Source organism: Grampus griseus, assembly GCF_964374135.1.
Source record: "Grampus griseus genome assembly, chromosome: 6".
NCBI classification, from domain to species: Eukaryota; Metazoa; Chordata; class Mammalia; order Artiodactyla; family Delphinidae; genus Grampus; species Grampus griseus.
This window is the reverse complement of record NC_139000.1, coordinates 100,067,585-100,086,730: the sequence shown is the minus strand read 5'-3', so window position 1 is coordinate 100,086,730 and position 19,146 is coordinate 100,067,585. Positions and strand designations below refer to the sequence as shown.

Here is a 19,146-nt window from a genome sequence, read left to right as displayed (position 1 = left end):
TCCGTGTGCGGCCAGAAGCAGCATCCGACCACAGCTGGGGTAGCCTCTCCCGTGTGCTCTGGGCCGTGAATGAGGACCATTCATCACTCCTGCTGGCCGAGCAGGAATCCCCTGGCAGGCGGCAGGGGGCGGGTCTGATGGAGGAGAGAGCCCCCATCCCTCCCCTGACCCCGTAGCTGAATGCTGACATCTGGCAGAGACATCAAGGGGACCATTCTGTCTGGGTGAAAGAATCCAGCCGAGTTCTACGCTCCACTGTTCTATGACACTAAGCAAGTGGCTTTTGCAGCCAGGACCACTGCTCCTGGCTGGGGAGCCGCATGGTTGCTGATGCGATGTTTCTCATTTGGGTCAGCAGGCCAGTGACTGGGGGCTCCAGAGCACAAGATGTGGAGCAAGTGCTGGGCGGAAGGAATCATTTCCCTACCTACCAGGGCCCTCAGAAAGGATGAGGCCAGTCACGCAAAGCTGGAGCCTGAGGGAGACCCGTTTTAGGAGGTTCTGTGCCCCAGACAGTCATGTTGGTGGGTGGATGGGAGGAGGTAAGGAGATCAACTTTTGGTCAGAGCAGTGCTTTTTGCTAAAAGCGCTAAATGCACAAATAGTGTAGAATTTTTACAATGTGTTTTCCCCCACTTATGCATGTCTTTGTTATTGACTAGGAAATAGTTGGTCATATTGGGCATTTTTTGACACTCAGGTGTCAGTGGTAAGAGGCCGAGGTCTGTCGTATTCTTTAAGAATGCATTGGGGTAGTCCAAAGCCACTTGGCTTTTCAGAAAATATTGTTGCACCGGCAAGTTCTACAACACAGAATGCCTTTTCTCAGGTAGACGATGAAGTCATTCGAATGGGATTGCTTTGGGGGGAAGAGAAACATTTGAGTAGCCCCAAGGAAATCTTGAGACCGAGAGATGTTTTTGGAGTAGGCCTTTGATATTCTTTCCCAAACAGAATAATTCAGCTGTCAAAAGAGCAGCTTAAGAAAAGGGCCCTGGCGACTTCCCTGGTGGCGCAGTGGTTAGGAATCCGCCTGCCAATGCAGGGGACATGGCTTCGAGCCTTGGTCCGGGAAGATCCCACATGCCGCGGAGCAACTAAGCCCGTGTGCCACAACTACTGAGCCTGTGCTCTAGAGCCCGTGAGCCACAACTACTGAGCCCGTATGCCACAACTACCAAAGCCCGCGTGCCTAGAGCCCGTGCTCCGCAACAAGAGAAGCCACCACAATGGGAAGCCCGCGCACCGCAACGAAGAGTAGCCCCCACTCGCCGCAACTAGAGAATGCCCGTGCGCAGCAACGAAGACCCAACGCAGCCAAAAATAAATAAGTAAATTTATTAAAAAAGAAAAGAAGGCAAAATATTTTAAAAAATTAAAAAGAAAAGGGCCCTGGAAATTCTAGTTATAGATTTTCTCCTTTTCCTTTTGGAGCCCTGTTGGGTCAAAATTAAGTATTTTCAAATAGTCATCCGTTATCAGTGCCATGCCTGGAATCATAGAAATCAGTGTTTCTACAGACTTATGGTCACCAAGGGGGAGAGGGGATGGGGGAAGGATGGAGTGGGAGTTTGGGGTTAATAGATGCAAACTATTACATATAGAGTGGATAAACAACAAGGTCCTACGGTATAGCACAGGGAACTATGTTTAATATCTTGGGATAAACCATAATGGCAAATAATATAAAAAAGAATGTGTATGTGTGTGTATAACTGAGTCACTTTGCTATACAGCAGAAATTAACACAACATTGTAAGTCAACTATATTTCAATAAAATATAAAAATCAGTGTTTCTAGAACATACTGGAAAGTTCCAGGGGTGACATATATTTTGGAGTTAAAGATGTCCTCCAACAAGTGAGGTTTATCAGACAATTGAAGGAGCACTGTTCATGATGAACTGAGAAACTTGAGCAAGATACAGGCTTAGAACTCTTTCTCTCCCTCTGACCACACCCTCAGCCCCAACTCCCAGCAAGACCAAGAAAATTGACATCAGCCCTGCTTAAAAGTCTTATCTGCAGGCATCGCAGACTCCCTGGAGCCCACCCTCCCATGGAACTTGGCCCAATTTAGCACCTACAGAGTTTACATAGCACATGTGAACATGCTTTTTGATTTAGGTAACTAAACTTTTCTCCAATATCGTATATTCTTTGGAGCAAATGTCTATCTCTAGTCTTCAAGTACGTTCTTGCAAGAGCTGGCTCCAGGAAGAACTGCCTGAGGTCATCCTCGGGAGTTCCCAGTTCCCCAAATAACACTTGGGGAAATCTGAAGTAGAAAATTAAATACAACCACTTACATTATACAACTTAGCATCAACCGGAACTGTAGTTGGCACTTGAACAGCGTGACTCAAATCTACCAGGCAGCACCTGTTGGACCCCAAATATTTTACCTGACTTGGGGGGGGGACCACCTACCATGGTTCAGGGACTTAAGAAACATGATCTCTGAGTTTTGAAAGAGTCCTGAAAGGAAGGTGTTTCTTGTTTCTTCCTTTAAAAAGTTGCTTTTGAGTACATATCGTTTCCATTTTACAGATGAAATACTGAGACTTAGAAAATCTAAGTGTGCCTGAGGTCAGAGAGCTAAGAGGTGATAGAAGAGGGATCTGAACCTAGTTCTGTGTGACTCTAAACCCCTGGGCCACGCTGCTTAGTGGCAGTGGGAGGCGATGGCACGTGCAGCCCGTTCTTTGTGGAGGATGAATGTGCAAGCTGTCTGAAGGGGACGCTGAATGTAAGGGGTGCTCGAGGCCCTTGGGGAAGGTGAGCTGATTCTGGCTGATGGTTTTCAGGAATGCCTGGGATTTAAGTCCTGGGGACGTGAAGGAATTCTTTCCCCATGTCTCCCAGACACCCCCTGGGTGTCACAGGGCTTCTTGTCGGCAAAGCTTACACTAGTATCAACTGTGTGAACTCGTATCCTTAAATGGATTGAATTGAACGTAAGAATGTCCTCAACTGCTTAGCCAAGAGCCCAGTGAGAACGTATCGGGAGAGATAACTTACCACTTTCTGATAAGCCATGGTCACGGCTGATTCCTTCTAGCACTCTTATTCTTGTTAGTCAAATACTGAGGTCCTTGGGCATCTTGGCTTGACCCCTGTAATCATGACCCACTGCTCAGCTAAACCATGTGAAGAAGTAAGTCCATCTGCCGCAGTTCTTCCTGGACTTCACTGACATGCAGTTTTAACAGAAGACTCTGCGAGATCGGTCATCCTCTTGTGGAACTTTGCATGCCTGCAGAGGGTTGGTGAAACCTGGGCTTCGTTTGGTATGTGTGAACCCGCTACAGAAATGTTCTGCTGACCCAGTGGCTTGTGTTCAGGGTAGAGGATGTTCCTAGGGTTTCTGTGCTGGATGGTGATGCACCCTCACTGGCGTAGACTCTTGGGCTGTTGATGACCTTGGAGGTGTTCATAGGGTGAAAACAGGATAGATCTCCCCATCGTCTAAAAACTCTCCCAACTATGATATCAGTTAGATGTCTCCACCAGAATTGTTGATTTCTTTAGTGAAATCAAAATCTCTGACTGAGAACTGATAGAGCAGGTGTGAAGAGGGGAAATGGGACTTCCATCAATCCAAATGTCATCCAATGTCCAGAAGAATAGAGGGAGAATTTACCATATTTGTTTATGAATAGGCACCAGAAAAGGTAAGAGACATAGCACACTTCTGTTTGTTTGGGGTTTTTTTTTAATTAAAATTCAAGCTTTTCTTTGCTTTTGTTTTTAATCTTTTGGATCCTAGTACATTTCTTAATGGAACTCAAATCCTTTGACCCAAAGCAGTTTTCTCAAGGAAATTGGTCCTGGGCAGTGCTTGATATACCAGAATGCGCTTGCTCAGCGACAGAGATAAGAACAATTAGTCAGTAAAGGTAGCAGTTCTGGTATCTGGCTGCCTGGGTGCAAATCCCAGCTTGATTACTTTTGAGCTGTAGCTTTTCTGTCCCTTGGGTTTCCCTCAGGGAAATACAGATGCTGACAGTACCTCCCTCAGAGGGTTGCCTGGAGCTGTTACCATCCAGTACAGCAGCCACGACCCCAGGGGACCACTGAGCATTTGAAATGTGTTAGTCCAAATTGCGATGTGCTGTCAGTGTAAAGTACACCCCAGAGTGCAAAGATTTAGTACAAGAATGCAAAATATCTCATTAATAATTTTACATCGATTACATACGGAAATGATAATATATGGGATATATTGGGTTAAACAAAATATATCTTTAGCCTTAGTTTCTCCCATTTCATTTTACTTTTTTAATGTGGCTCTCAGAAAAGTTTAAATTACCTATGTGGTTTGAATTATGTTTCTATTGGGAAACGCTAGTCTAGACTAGAGGATTAAATGAGTTCATACCTGTAAAGCACTTTTCACACAGTCATTGATACAGAATGAGTAATCAATAAATATAGGATTTTTTAAAAATCTAACTTTCTCATTAACAGAATCCCACCTTCATTGCCAGCTCATGTGGTATCCAGGCTGTGGCATAAAAGCAGAGGTCATCCTTTTAGAATGGGGGAGGGGAGGGGGATTGAATACATAAATTAGGTATAGAATAAGAAAGTCTATACGTCCTAGGTGGGGGGAATTACGTGGAAGGGCTCACCACAGTCCTCGCATCATAAAACTACCAGGCCCCCAAAAGTAAAGCACATTTGCCTCCCAGCACCTTCTAAGATACTGTTCTGCTGAAAGATGGAGCCTCTTAAGCCGCAAGCCTTCCTTCTGCCCTCCTGTGGCCGGCGTCTCTTTGGAAATGGCCTCGGAGGGGCAGTGGAGTATGCCGGGGCTGCCTGTACACCTGGAGCAGGAGTTGACCAGCCCCTGTAGCCTCCTGAGCACAGCTGCAGGCGTTGTCGGAAGGGAGCCGAGAGGGCAGAGGTCGCTGGATCGGGCTTCTCAGAGGAAGTGGGACTTGAGGCATCCCTGTTCCCTGTGGGTTTGCCCTGTGGACCCTGCAGACACTGCAGGGCCCCCATTCTCCCCTCTGAGTAGCAGCAGTGCTCACTGCCTTGGGCCTTGATGGGCCCTTAGGCAGTGTCCAGCCCGGGTTTAGGGACTCATCCTTTTGGGCACACACTGGCGTGTGTCACGAGATGACACATCTCCCAGGAAATCAGCTGCTTTGGGCTGGGATCATGCCTCACTCTGCCTCTACTAGGTCCAACCTTATAACCCATGACTCTTGTCTAGACACAAGCATTGATTCCATGTTGGGGTGAGATTTTATGATCCCAGGGGATCTTCACTTCCCATAAAGTACCCCATTGTCTGCCTACTCCCTTTACGACACAGAGTGCATTTCAGAGGCACTCAGGTCAGCAGATTTGAAGGGCATGTGGAAGGTCCACCTACTCACCAAAACCCTATTGCCCTTACTTCCAACATTGTACAATATGTAAAATTCAACTATTAAAATTCATATCTGGGCTTCCCTGGTGGCACAGCGGTTGAGAGTCCGCCTGCCGATGCAGGGGACACGGGTTCGTGCCCCGGTCCGGGAAGATCCCACATGCCGCGGAGCGGCTGGGCCCGTGAGCCATGGCCGCTGGGCCTGTGCGTCCGGGGCCTGTGCGTCCGGAGCCTGTGCTCTGCAACGGGAGAGGCCACAACAGTGAGAGGCCCATGTACCGCAAAAAAAAAAAAAAAAAAAAAAAAAAAAAAAAAATATATATATATATATATATAAAAATATATAAAACGTCCCTCCTTCTTACCCCTGGCACTCTCTTATGCCCTTATGCTACACTATTTTTCCATTATTCTGAAGCTTTTATCACTATCTAACGTATTATTTTACTTATGCACTTTGTTTCTTGTTTATTGTCTGATTTTCTTCTTGATTGTAAGTCACAAATACAGTGATCTTTACTGAAAAAAAAAATTCATATCTAGGAATTCCCTGCGAAAACATAAAAGTTCCCTCTTCATAGAAAAGTCACAATTCTACTCCTTCATGTTTAAATTTCTTAATACAATAAATTAGTAAGGAATGGATTTCTCAGCTCTCTTTCCTGTGCAATTAGGTCAGAAGGAAAAGGCCGTTTTGATAAGGTGTAACGATTTGAATAGGAATTTATATTTATTCATTCAATTAATATTTGCTGAGTACCTACTGAGAACAAGGCTCAGGGGTTCAGAAGTGGCAGGAAGGAAAGAAGAAAACTAATGTGAATGAAGCCATGCTGTGTGCTAGGGATTTCCATGTTATCTCATTTAATCATCACATATACACCTGCAAAGAAGGTTATTTCCATGATCAGAAGAGGAAATCCAGGCTCCAAAAGTACCCCCAAATCTGTAGAGCTTGGAAGTGGTAAAGTCAGGATTCAGACCCTTATATTCTGACTCCAAGATACCCAACATCGTCTCTCCAGGGAACCAACGGTGCCAATAGGTACCAGGAGGAAGGGTTGCTGAGGGGCAAGAAGACCCATACAATGGAAGATGAGGGAGCCAAGGGCCTCCTCCATCCACTTCGCTTTTAATAGCCCTTTGACCTGTGATCAAAGCAGTAGAGCTTATTTTAAAACCGTCCTGAGGATGGGTCTACTTTGAGTTATCCTACCCTGTTACCGTCCAACCGGTTTTTAATAAGCGCCCAACATGTGCCAGGCACCGTGCTAGGCCCAGGGCCCAGCCGAGACCCCCATCACCAACAGCACCGGCTCCGCGTGAGTGATGTGAGCAGAGAGGGGACATCCGCTCCCACGGAGCCTGGCCTGCTTCAAGGGGAGGCCGCGGGGCATCAGGCGCCGGCTCCAGCGCGGCTGCAGCGGGGCCGGGAAGCCTAGGCGGCCGAGTCAGCACGGTCCCCGCTCAGGGACCCTGATCACCCAAAGCGCCCTCGCGGGCTCACGTGTGCCGCCCACCCCGGGCCGCGTGCGGCCGCAGCCTGGGCTTGAGGACACCCCGGCTCCGCGGCCGCCGGCGCTGGGAAGGGCGGGGAGTAGGGACGCAGAGCGCGGCGGCAGGATCGCGAAGGGGCTGCCAGCCCGGGGCCACTTGCCTGCTCCCGGGAGGGGCACCGGTCCCCGTCCCCGCAACCGGGGACACCCGGTGGGGCTCGGTTCTAAACCGGGTCATCAGGCTGCCAACAGTCTTGTCACGGGACGCGCTGCAGCGGGGGCCACAAGCAGGGGGACCACCTTGGACGGATTTCCCTCCAGGCCACTCTCGCCCCCCAGCAGCTGGAGTCTCCTGCCGAGAAAGTTCAAGTGCAGAAAGGAAACTGGAGCCTGGGAGGAGCTGGGGAGGCCTCTGGTCTGCAGCGGGTGGCAGCCCACCGCGGGACAGGGGTTCGGCGGTGGGTGGAGCCGCAGGGCATTTTGCTCTCCATCCTCCGCAGCTCTGCTTTGGACGTTGGCAATTTTTCCCTCCTGAGGGATGGGTGGATGCCAATGTGAAAAATGGATGTTACAGTGCAATAAGGGAAAGACATAGAATAGTAAGGGGATTTTAAAAAAACACGTAGAGATAATTTCCAAAAAAAAGAAATACAGGTGGCCAATAGAGCCTGAAGAAAAGAAAGGTCAACCTCACTAATAGCAAAAGAAACGTTGGTTACAACAGAATACCTCCCCCCCCCTTATCAGATGGAGAAAGGTCTGAAAGCATGGTCATAGCTAGAGTTTTGAGGTTGTGGCGAAATCTACATACTTCAGGTCGACGTGTACCCTAGCACAGTCCTTCTGGAGGCAGTTAATATAGTTTTGCAGAAGCGTTCACTTTTTAACAGCCCTTTGACCCAGAAATTTTGCCTTTAGGAGTTTATCCCAAGACTGTGGAAAATTTTAGCTACAAGGATATTCATTTCAGCTATGTGAACAGCAGTAAAAAATTTACTGGTAAGATTATTCAATCTTCTGGTGCATTCATAAGATTGAATACTATGTAATAAAAATCTTGTAGAAGTCAATGAGGCATGATGTTTGCAATATACTGGTAGATGTGAAAAACAGTTTACAAAAGAGTATGTAGAAAATTATTGTAAGTTTTAAGAGGAAATATATATGTACAGAAAAAAGGCTGGAAAGGGTGTACACCAGAGTGTTGACAATCATTCTATCCAATAGGGGTATTGCAAATTCTTTTCTACTTTTTACTTGTTTGTGTTCTCCAGATTTGTATCACCAAGTTGTATAACTTTTGCAATAAGAAAGAAAAAACCATGAAAGTTATTTTTAAAAAGAAAAGAGAAGCATCTGGGTCTAATATTTTACAATTCCCCGGAGAGTAGGAGAAGCCCCACAAAGGAAGCAAAAAATTCAGGAGCACTTTTGTAGGAAAGATTTAAGAGTTGAACACTAGCCATTCATTCCCACAGATTGGAGAGTCCAAGAAGTTGGGCGGAGCAGTTTATAGATATACAAATCCAGAGATTACGATTTCCTCTTAAAAAATTACAGAACCACATACTTTTTCCGTTTCTTTTTGAGATGTGAATAGACAATCTGCAGCCCTCTGTAGCTCTCGCGTGAGGGGGAGCTTGGGAGATGGTAAGAAAATGCTGGACTGGGGCTGTTAGAGCACAGAGGTGAAGGTGAAGGACACAGGTCAGCCTGCTGCCCTCGTTCAGAACCTGCCTTGCCACTTAACCAACAGTGCAACCTGAGGCAACTTGCTGAAACTCTCTGTGCCTTGATAGTAATGGTGTTTGCCCCATTAAGTGAATTAATACAGCAGAATGTTGAGAGTCATGTTTTCAAACATTAAATCATGTGTACGTTTTAAAATGTACCCAAGACTTGTTTTAATCAGGTGTGGAAAGACACAGACACAGAAATGACTGTCATGGAGGAAGAAGGTTATAGTCACAGATCCCTAGAATCAAGGAGGCCTGGCACACCATGCAGGGCCACAGGAAGAAGCACCAGGGTTGGTCAGAGGCAGGAGTGAGGGGAAAATGTGGGCAAGAGCATCTACTATGACTGTCACAGTAAGCAGGCTAATCAGGTTAAGGATTGGTTAGTTGAATAATTTCACCTCTCTCTGGGGCATAAGGGCATAGGGACCATCTCTTCTTATCTGGTACCTGGTCTTAGAGTGATTAGGGCAGGGGGTTAGTGGCCCAGAGTGTGAGATCTTGAGAATGGAAATAGTTGGGAAGGTATAGCTCTGGACTGATTGGTTTACACATGCAGAGTACACTTGTGGGTGAGTCCTTTATCATCGCTAAGAATTAACCAGAAAGTGGGTAGCGTAGTTTCTGAGTAGTCGTTCTCCAGAGTCAGCATAGACCCCAGATATCAAAACGGCAGAAATACAGAAAATAAAAAGGCATGATTCATACACAGTGCCTGCATAGGGGAGGCACTTTATAATGTTAGCTTCATATTGGTTGTAGGTCTGTCACTCTGCGGGACCTTTGGCAAGTCATGGACTTTCTGTCTTAAATTTCTGCCAGATGAGGATATAGACACTGGCTACAAGAGGAAAAACTTTGCTGAGTTCAAGGTCAGGCCACCTGGCTCAGGTGGTTCCATCCATGAATATTCACTGATTTCCTGTAGGCAAACCACAGCTAGAACATGAATGCCCTGTCAGTTCCTATTAGAACCATGGCAAGAGCATGTCTGCTTTACCCACATGAGGTCTAATGTGTACCAGGAGCTCAATGAATGTTTATTGAGTGAGTAAATCAATTTGATACTGTGACCTCAGTGGAAATGAACAGAAATAGACTTTTTTTCCTTTTACATCATTTCCAAATATTGGGGGATTTAATGGTTATTCTTTTATGATTGGTGTATAGCTTAATTCTACTGTAGTCAGGGAACACATTGTGTGTGATTTCATTAGATGTGGTGAGACTTGCTTTATGACCCAGGTTAGGGTCCATTTGGGTAACTCTTGCATGTGGACTTGAAGCAAGTCTGTCTTCTGAGTCCAGCTGATAGAAACTTGTCAATTAAATCGCATTTGTTTATCATATTGTTCACTTCTTTAGTACGAGGATTTTTTGTCTGCTTCTCCTGATGAACGGTGTGTAATATCTCCCGCTCTGATTACAGATTTGTCGTTTTCTTCCTATTAGTTCTGTCAATATTTATTTCATACATGCGGAGTCTGCGTATACAAACTGAGAAGAGTTAGTTAATATCTTCCTGATGGACTGACTCTTCCATCATCATAAGTTTTTGTCTTCAGTAACACTTTTTGTCTTAAAGTTGACTTTATCTTACTTTGTACCAACTTTTTTTGGATGAATGTGTGTGTGGTAAATCTTTTTCCATCCTTTTACTTTAAACTTCTTGGTCTTCCATAGGAAATAGAAAATATTGTTTTGTTAAATCCATTATGACAATCTTTGTCTTTTCATTGCAGTATCATCTAACGAAATTACTGATATATTTGGTTTTAAATCCACCATCTTACTATTTTTTCTATTTGTGACAACTCCTCTATGTTACTTTTTCTCTGCTTTATTGCTCTAATTTTGGATTAATCGGGATTAAAAAAAATAATTCCATCATTTCTCCCCTTTATTGCCATGTTCATTCTACTTTTTTTCTCTTCTTATGCTGATTACATAAAGACTACAGTATGCATCTAACTAAGACTATTACGATTTGCTGAAGTCTAATAGAAAAGAGTACTTTCATCACTTCCCAGATAGTGCAAAGACCTTGGAACACTTCCATTTAATCCCCTTCTACATTTTGTGCTGTTTTCACCATGGTATTTTAATGACACATATATTGTAAACCCTATAAGACATTATTATTTTACACAGTTGATCTTCATTCAGATTAACCTGCATAGCTCCCCCTTCCATTTCCTTCATTCCACATCTAGGATGATTTGTCCTTTGGTCTGAAGAACTCCCTTTAGTATTTTCATCTTGGAGAACTCTGATGATAAAGTCTCTCGACTTTTTGTTTTTTAAAAAATAAATTTATGTATTTATTTATTTATCTTTGGCTGCGTTGGGTCTTCGTTGCTGCGCGTGAGCTTTCCCTAGTTGTGGCGAGCAGGGTCTACTCTTCGTTGCGGTGTGCGGGCTTCTCACTGCGGTGGCTTCTCTTGTTGCAGAGCATGGGCTCTAGGAGCGTGGGCTTCAGTAGTTGTGGCACGTGGGATCAGTAGTTGTGGCCCATGGGCTCTAGAGCGCAGGCTCAGTAGTTGTGGTACACAGGCTTAGTTGCTCCGTGGCATGTGGGATCTTCCCGGACCAGGGCTCGAACCTCTGTCCCCTGCATTGGCAGGCAGATTCTTAACCACTGCACCACCAGGGAAGTCCTCTCTCCACTTTTGTGAAAACCTTTATTCTCTCCAGGGGGTACAGAATTCTAGGCTGACTTATTTTTTTCAACCCTTCAAAACTGTCATGTGATTATCTTCTTTGTTTCCTTGTTTTTTGTTGAGAGGCCAACTGTTACCCTTACTGCTGCTCCTTTGAAGTTAATACTCCTTTTATACTCCGGCTGCTTGTAAGCTTTCCTATTTGTCTTGGATTTTCCATGGTCTGATTTTGATGTGCCCTGGTATGGTTTTTTTTTTGGTAAACTGTACTTCTTGGGCTTCTTATCTTTCATCAGTTTCGTATAATTCTTGGCCGTTATCTTTTCAAATATTTCTTCCAGACGTCCTCTCTGTCCTCTTTTGGAGTTCCAATTATACGGATGTTAGATCTTTCTAACACGTAGAAAGTAACTCTGTCCTAACTTCTAGAGTTTAGCACTTCAGGGACCCCTATCTGAAAGCCTGGGGCTATTTAACAGGGCCCTTCCTCCTTGGCAGGCTCTGAACTCAAATTTTTTGTGTCCTGAGTCCTGGGAGGATGCCTGAAGTTTTGCTTAGCTTCCCAGCCTGTTGGCAACTGCCTTGGAATTGGCAAATGGCTTAAGGGGAAAAGCAGACACGAGTGTCAGGCTTACCTCGCTGTACTTCCCATCTCTCTGGATTCTTGAGTCGATTCTTCTGCCTCGATACCTCTCCAGTGTCTTCAGATACATGCTTTTAGGGTTTTACCTACCTTTTCCAGTTGTCCTTGGTGGGAAGGTGTATCTGTTACAAGCTAGTCTGCCATAGCCAGAAACACATGGTACTGTGTGGAAATGACAAGAGATGGCTTCTGCCCCTGGGACTGAGTGTCCACTAAAGCCTGATATGACACTGGTGTAGAGCACAAGCAGGATGCTATTTTAAAGAGAATCAGAGAAGACATTGATTCTGATTAGGAGCATCTGGGAAGCTTTCCTTGAAGAACAGGAAGGATTGTGACGGACACTTTTCGGAGGGAAGGGGAGGCGTGGGGATGGAGCACATTGATGGAGGTGGGAAAACTTAAGCCACTCTAGGCTGATATGATTGGATGGGTGACACGTGAAGGGCTGGAGTGAGGGCAAGGAGAGAAGTGTTGGAACTGAAGCCAGGAACGTAGGTATGTTCCGCCTTATAAAGGCATCTGTGTCCCAGGTGGAATTTGGACATTTTTAATATGTGATAGTGGATCATGGATGTTTTGGTAGCTTGGGGTTGACTACTTCTGGCTTTGCCTGCACGAACAGTGCAATTCCGGTGAAGTCTAGCAGAAAATTCCTCTCTCTCTGCTTCTTGATTTTCTCCCTCGTAGAGTAAGAATCCTCATCTCTGGCTACTCCACCCATGTCTCAAGATTCTAGTGAGGCATAGATGAGCTCGTGGACGCCAATGTGCTGGGACAGGAGTGAAACGTGGCCAGGGCGGAGGAGGCGATGAGGGGTCCCTTCAGAGCCACGTACTAGCCTGTCAGGCTGTGGTCTGAAGAGGGCCGTTGCAGGAACCCCACAACTTTCTGGCCTTGTTTGTGAGTCACAGGATGAGGGTGGCTGGATCTCCAGCGAACCAGAGGGCCTTCCGAAATCCTCGATCCTGACTGCCCCCCAAAGCTGAGGCATCTCTGCCCCCAAACCCAGGATGGGACCAGGCACTGCCTGGCCGTCCCGACAGATGTGGAACTGCCTCTCTCCGAGTTAGATCATCCCTCCCAGGTGTTCTGGGCACTTATCTGGTCCTTCCTTGGTGGTGGTGTGCCATGAACTGAGTCACACAATTGGCCTAACCCTCTGTACCTGGTTAATAGAGAATGTATGACGCCCTGCTGTAGCTTTCACCTGCTGGTCCTGGTTTCCTTTGGGGGCCCCATCTTCCAAGTCTACTTCCTCTTCCAGGAAATACCCCTGCAGTCCTTTAAGACAGTCTTCCTAGCTCTCTGAATTATGGAAGGATCAAGGTACCTGAACTAAGTTTTTATTTCCCGCTCTAGGACCTCATCCTGGAATTCATAGAGGTAGGTTCCACCTGGGTACGGTGACCACAATCTTGAAAATATAAAAATTTTAAATTTTTATTTAGCAAATGCGCCTGTAGGGCTTATTATGTACCATTCATTTAATCCTCATAACAGTTCGGTGAGCTAGATATAATTATCCTACCCATTTTATAGATATGAAACATCAAACAGCAGAGAGAAGTTAAGTATTTTGCCCAAGGTCACACAGCTAGTCCGTATCAGAATGAGAACGCAAACCCAGACTGTCTGGCTCCAGAGTCTGTGATCACCCCCCACCCCCTCACTCTGCTGTCCTGCTCTCCCTTGCCTGATGATGGGCCACTCAGCCCCTCTCCTGTTTGGTACAAAGAGCTTTATGCCTCCCTTCTGTGCACAGAGCGGGCTGGACTCAGCCCCCAGCAGCCCTCAGGGACGTAAGCTATGTAAAGGGATGGAATTGTCTCCTGGGCATCCTTGGCTTCCCCAAGTGCTAGAGCAGTGCCTCAGGACTGCTGGCTGGGTCTACTCCACCGTTCAGCTAAGGACAGGCCCTGCGTGAGAGCTGTTTAAGGGACTCTACCTCTGACCTCCTCGTTTAGTGGTCTCAGCCATCTTGAGGTCCAGAGTATAAAACATAATGAGATCTGGGGTGTGGGTGGGCAGCATGTCGGGGTGTCTGGAGGCCTGGAGCCTGAAAGCAGAGCTATAGGAAGGTTCAGGTATGTGCCCGTGAGTAAGTAAAGATGGAGACTCAAAGCCTCGTAGTGTTATTCTCAGCACCCAGAAGATGCCGTTTCCATCCAGGTCAGCTAACGTCCAGAGGGAGGAAGGCCGCCTTACCTGGGAGTACCCGAGCCCTCTTCAACATACACTGTCACATCTGCGTTTCTCCAGCCACTCGGTACCTGGAACCAAATCACCTTTTCATTCCATAAACATGTCTTCCAACCTACCATGCTCACTCTGGAGGAGCCAAAGAAGAATGAGAAACAAGTCCTGCCCTTAAGCAGTTTGTAACCTCTTTGGGGATATGAAGGTGTCTGGGAGGGGTGAGGAGAAGGTCTAGATAATAAGCCCGCCTTGGAAGGAAGTCCCTGGGGGCTGCTTCAGTAGCCCACCAGAGGGCAATCTCTAGGTCCATCCATGTTGCTGCAAATGGCATTATTCCGTTATTTTTTATGGCTGAGTAATACTCCATTGTATATATGTACCACATCTTCTTTATCCATTAATGTACCTAGTCTTTTTTAAAAAACTCTACTCAAATGGGGACTTCCCTGGTGGTACAGTGGCTAAGACTCCCCGCTCCCAGTGCAGGAGGCCCAGTTCAATCCCTGGTCAGGGAACTAGATCCCACATGCCGCAACTAAAGACCCCATGTACCGCAGCCTAGATCCCATGTGCCACAACTAAGACCTAGCACAGCTAAATAAATAAATAAATATTTAACAAAACAAAACAAACCAAAAGACTCTACTCAAATGAAGTCTAAGTGTGCTCTGTTTCCTGCCAGGACTCATCCTGGAAGAAAGCATTTCAAAGATCTGGGAAGGTGGTGGGCAAAGAAGTAGGACTTCCCAGGCCTGTCTAGCTGAAGCATAAGATGGGAGAAGAGAAGAGGTTGGAATCCGGAATGAGCTTTCAATCCTAAGCAAAAGAGTACGAAATCACTGGCCGTTTTCCAGATGTCTGTAACCCGAACCTCTCCTCTCTTCCAGGGAACTCCTGCCCATCCCTCCTGAGCGCCAAGTGTCCCCCTCCATCAGGTCTTCCAGCCCGAGGACAGGGATGGAGAGACCCGGAGGCTCCTGCCTTTGCGGCTGTCTGTCTGTGCTCGCCCTCCTGCCCGCCCTGAGCCTGGCGCAGTACGAGAGCTGGCCCCACTACCCCGAGTACTTCCAGCAGCCCGCCCCGGAGTACCACCGGCCTCAGGTGCCCTCCGACGTGGTCAAGATCCAGCTGCGCCTGGCGGGCCAGAAGAGGAAGCACAGCGAGGGCCGGGTGGAAGTGTACTACGACGGCCGGTGGGGCACCGTGTGTGACGACGACTTCTCCATCCACGCTGCCCACGTCGTCTGCCGGGAGCTGGGCTACGTGGAGGCCAAGTCCTGGACCCCCAGCTCTTCCTACGGCAAAGGGGAAGGTAAACCGCTCTGCGCTTGGGAACCGAGCACTGGGGTCACCTGGAGAGCCCGGGCACAGGCTTCTAGGGGGATAGCCTGGCAAACGGAGCTGCAGTTACTGTCAAGTAGCAATTCCTGATAATACACCATCTGGGCAGCCTCCGTGTCTGTGCTGGAAGGTGGGAGCAGAGGGGTGCCAGGGAGGGGGACGGTGACCGCCGGTCCTGCGTTGCCCAGGACTTTCCTGGTTTTAGCACACAAAGCCTGGCAGCCTGGGAAACTCCTGGTCCTGGGAAACCAGGCTGGTTAGTGACCCTAGGGAGCGGCTGAAGTCAGTCTGTGGTTATCTCTTGAGCCCTGTGCCCTGCCTGGGGCTGCGTCAGCCAGGGGGAGATGGTGCCTTTCTTCCGCCCCCTGGAAGGAGTGCCTTTGGCTCTTTGTCACAAAGGCTGCCCATAGGCTAGTGTCCCCTGACTCTTCCACCCTCCTGTCCCGGTAGAGTTCACACTTTTAATACCAACACACTGTTCTGGGCTTGGCCAGGACAGGAACCGAGTTGCTTTGGGTTTTTCACTTTGATTGGCTGCTTCTTTCCTCCCTTTTTAAGTCAATACACTGAAAAAAAAATTGGGGGAAAAAAAAATTTTGAGGGAGGGCAGGTGTTAGAGCCCAGAACCTTGGGCTTAGTCCTGTGTCGACCTAACTATCTATATGCTTTGTGGGAAGACATTTATCCTCCTTGCCCTCAGTTTCCTAATCTGAAAGTTAGGCTCTCTAAGAATTCTTGAAGCTGTCATAGTCTGTGGTCTTAAATAAGAAAGTAGATAAGGGTCAAGGACATTATTTAAAAATAAAACCTGGACTTCCCTGGTGATGCAGTGGTTAAGAATCTGCCTGCCAGTGCAGGGGACATGGGTTCGATCCCTGGTCCGGGAAGATCCCATATGCTGCAGAGCAACTGAGCTCGTGTGCAACAGCTACTGAGCCTGCACTCTAGACCCCGCGAGCCACAACAACTGAATCACGCATGCCATAACTGCTGAAGCCCTGGTGCCTAGAGCCCGTGCTCCGCAACAAGAGAAGCCACCACAATGAGAAGCCCACGCACCCCAATGAAGAGTAGCCCCCGTTCGCCGCAACTAGAGAAAGCCTGTGCGCAGCAACAAAGACCCAACGCAGCCATAAATAAGCAAATAAATAAATAAATAAAATAAAATCTCCAGCTGGAGTGCCCCTCCTTGGGTTAGTAAAGCAAAAGCAGCTCTTCCACCTGGCCAAGCAGCTGCACAGGTGTCAGCGCGGGCCTGGCTGCTGGAATCAATCAGAGGTGCCCAAACTCTCATCCTGGATAAACGCATTAGTGCCACACCAACGGCATAGCATCCCCTGGGGTGCTATCCCATGATGTTCAGAATTAAGGTCTGCGCTGGAATCTAGGACTCTGTAACTTCTGGAAGCCTCCCAAGTGGTTGCACATGTAGCCAAGTGTGGGAGTCACTGAAATAGATCATTGTTATGGTCCCTTCCAACCCTTGCTTTTGGTTATTCTAGAAATTATAGGAGAAGGAAATAGCGCCTCATACATGTCTCACCTCTGTGTAATTGAATACGTCTTTTTGGAATAACCGGATCAAGACACGGCAGTTAAAGTAAAATGTTCTCTGAAGCTGGCTCTGGGTTCCTTACTATGATATGAGTGAAAGCAGCACAGATGAGTTAGCATACGCTGTTTTAAAACCCATTTGCTGTCTTTGTTACAAAAACTCTGGACACTTCTCCATCCTTTCACATCTTCCCTTATTCTGCTAGCTGAGTGTTCTGGGGGTAACATCAGATTTATGTTTTCTATTCCAGGCTCTCTAAGCCTAATTATTTTATAACAAGTGTTTTCCAATGACTTTGGGGTTTTTCTAGTGACATCTTTATTTTCTTCCTACCCAAACAAAATTTACCTGTCATCAGGTAAGATGGGTATGGTTTTTCCCCATCCCATGTTCACCTGCTCAGGAGCAGCCATGGGGGGGCTGGAGAGGTGAGTTAGCCTGGCTCAAACTTTGCCATCCAAGGATGATGAAGGTAGAAAAGTTCACAGGAGTAGAGGGAATTTTCAAGGGAACGATTAAAATCGCGGTCCATGAAGTCCACACTGGGTAAGTAGGAAGGTACTCCATGGAGCCATTGAAGGACTGGGGAAAGCTGCTAGGATCGATGGGTTGTGGGTTGAGATTGCAGTGCTAGAATGAGTGTGCTAGAAAGATGGAGTTGTAGGTGCAGATGCACAGCAGAAGTGTTGAAATGGCGATTGGGGAGGGAGTGCAATTGTTTGTAATGTCAAGGTCTAAGCTATGACCATGGGATGCTGGCTGATGTAGGGTGGAGGAGAGTCATTGGAGGGACGAGGTGTAGTAACTTAGAGTATTGGAAGCGTCCTCTCTGGGGCTATTGAGACCATCGAGACTTAGGCGAGAAAAAGTACCAAAGAGAGGAAGGGAGAAACTGATGCTAAAAATTTTAACTGTCATGTCTCTAGGACTTTAAGGATTAGGCTGTCTATGTAAAGCGGTACTTGGTTTTTCATGAGAGACCCTTTAAATGTAAAATGTATTTGAATCTCATCAGCGTCAGTTTAGGATTTTTAACACTGGGTACAAGGGGGTCACTCAGTAAATATTAATCAACTGATTCAGTTGGATTTGGAAGGCAGCTGTGCTCACCACGACATCACCAATGCTGATTCAGATTGACTTTGAAGAATATTAAAAACAGTTAGCATAGTGACCAGTGCCCTGGGGTGTGCTCTGATGGGGTTTAGTCGGCTCTGTGGATGAACTGGAAACACTGTAGGTGAACCTGTGAGAGGCCACCCGCCCAGGAGTGCCACCGTCATCAACTCCTTTGAAGTTCAGGCTGTAGTAATGAAGCTGGGGAGAACATCCGTGGACCTTCTAGGTTTTCCAGCCTAGCCTTTCAATAGATTTTTTCTCCCAAAACATCTCTGAGCTCAGAGAAATCATGGGCCCTTTTAGAACGTTCTAGAGGGGACAGCTGCCCCATTTCTCACCTTCTGGATGGCCTCACAGGCACCCGAACCTCAGATGGTTGCTCTCCTTTGCCTGTCCTCAGATCTGAGGTTAGATGTGATTCCCCCTCACTCCCTCGTTCTTCAGATCAGAGTGACGAAGCCAGCAGATGATCACAGTGGGGTCCTGAAGCGCCTAAGTTGAATGATTTCCACTGCCCCAACAGCCCTGGGGAGGACTGGCATTCAAACAGAATTTTATTTATGATGTTTATCCTCCAAATGATCTGTTAACTTGTTTGTACGTCTCTTCTCCTTTCATCAGGAGAAGGATTTCTTAGATGAAATGAGTGGAAAGAGTGAAATGGAGTTTTGCTTCGGATTGGCATTTTGCATCCAAAGTTTGAGCCCCATCTGTGTCCCTAGTGCCACTTTCCTAGCAGCTCTGAGATGGCACGTACTGAACTGTGCCCGGAAGCACCCCGCATTCCAATAGCAGAACAAGAGCTGGTTGCTTTGGAATCAGAACCGTCTAGTTGTGAGGCATTAAGCATACAGGAAAAAAAATATCATGAAATCAGGCCAAATGAGTTTATCATGCCTGCATCTGGGGCTAAGTAGAAATGTACATTGCCACTATCTAAGAAGGTAACTGGTGGGAATGCCTAGAGGGTAGAATTATTGGGGGTGAATTGAAGCTTCTTAGGAAAGCAACTCTTTG

General features: G+C 46.9%; 1 protein-coding gene across 1 annotated transcript in view; it reads left to right on the top strand.

The window, feature by feature from the left end:
• Nucleotides 1–19,146, top strand: part of LOXL2 (lysyl oxidase like 2) — a 97,447-nt gene that overhangs the window by 13,811 nt on the left and 64,490 nt on the right. Inside the window, exon 2 of the mRNA XM_082656742.1 lies at nucleotides 15,002–15,426. Coding sequence (XP_082512868.1) covers nucleotides 15,072–15,426 — 355 coding nt within the window. The 5' untranslated portion in view covers nucleotides 15,002–15,071. The remainder of the gene's footprint in view (nucleotides 1–15,001; nucleotides 15,427–19,146) is intronic.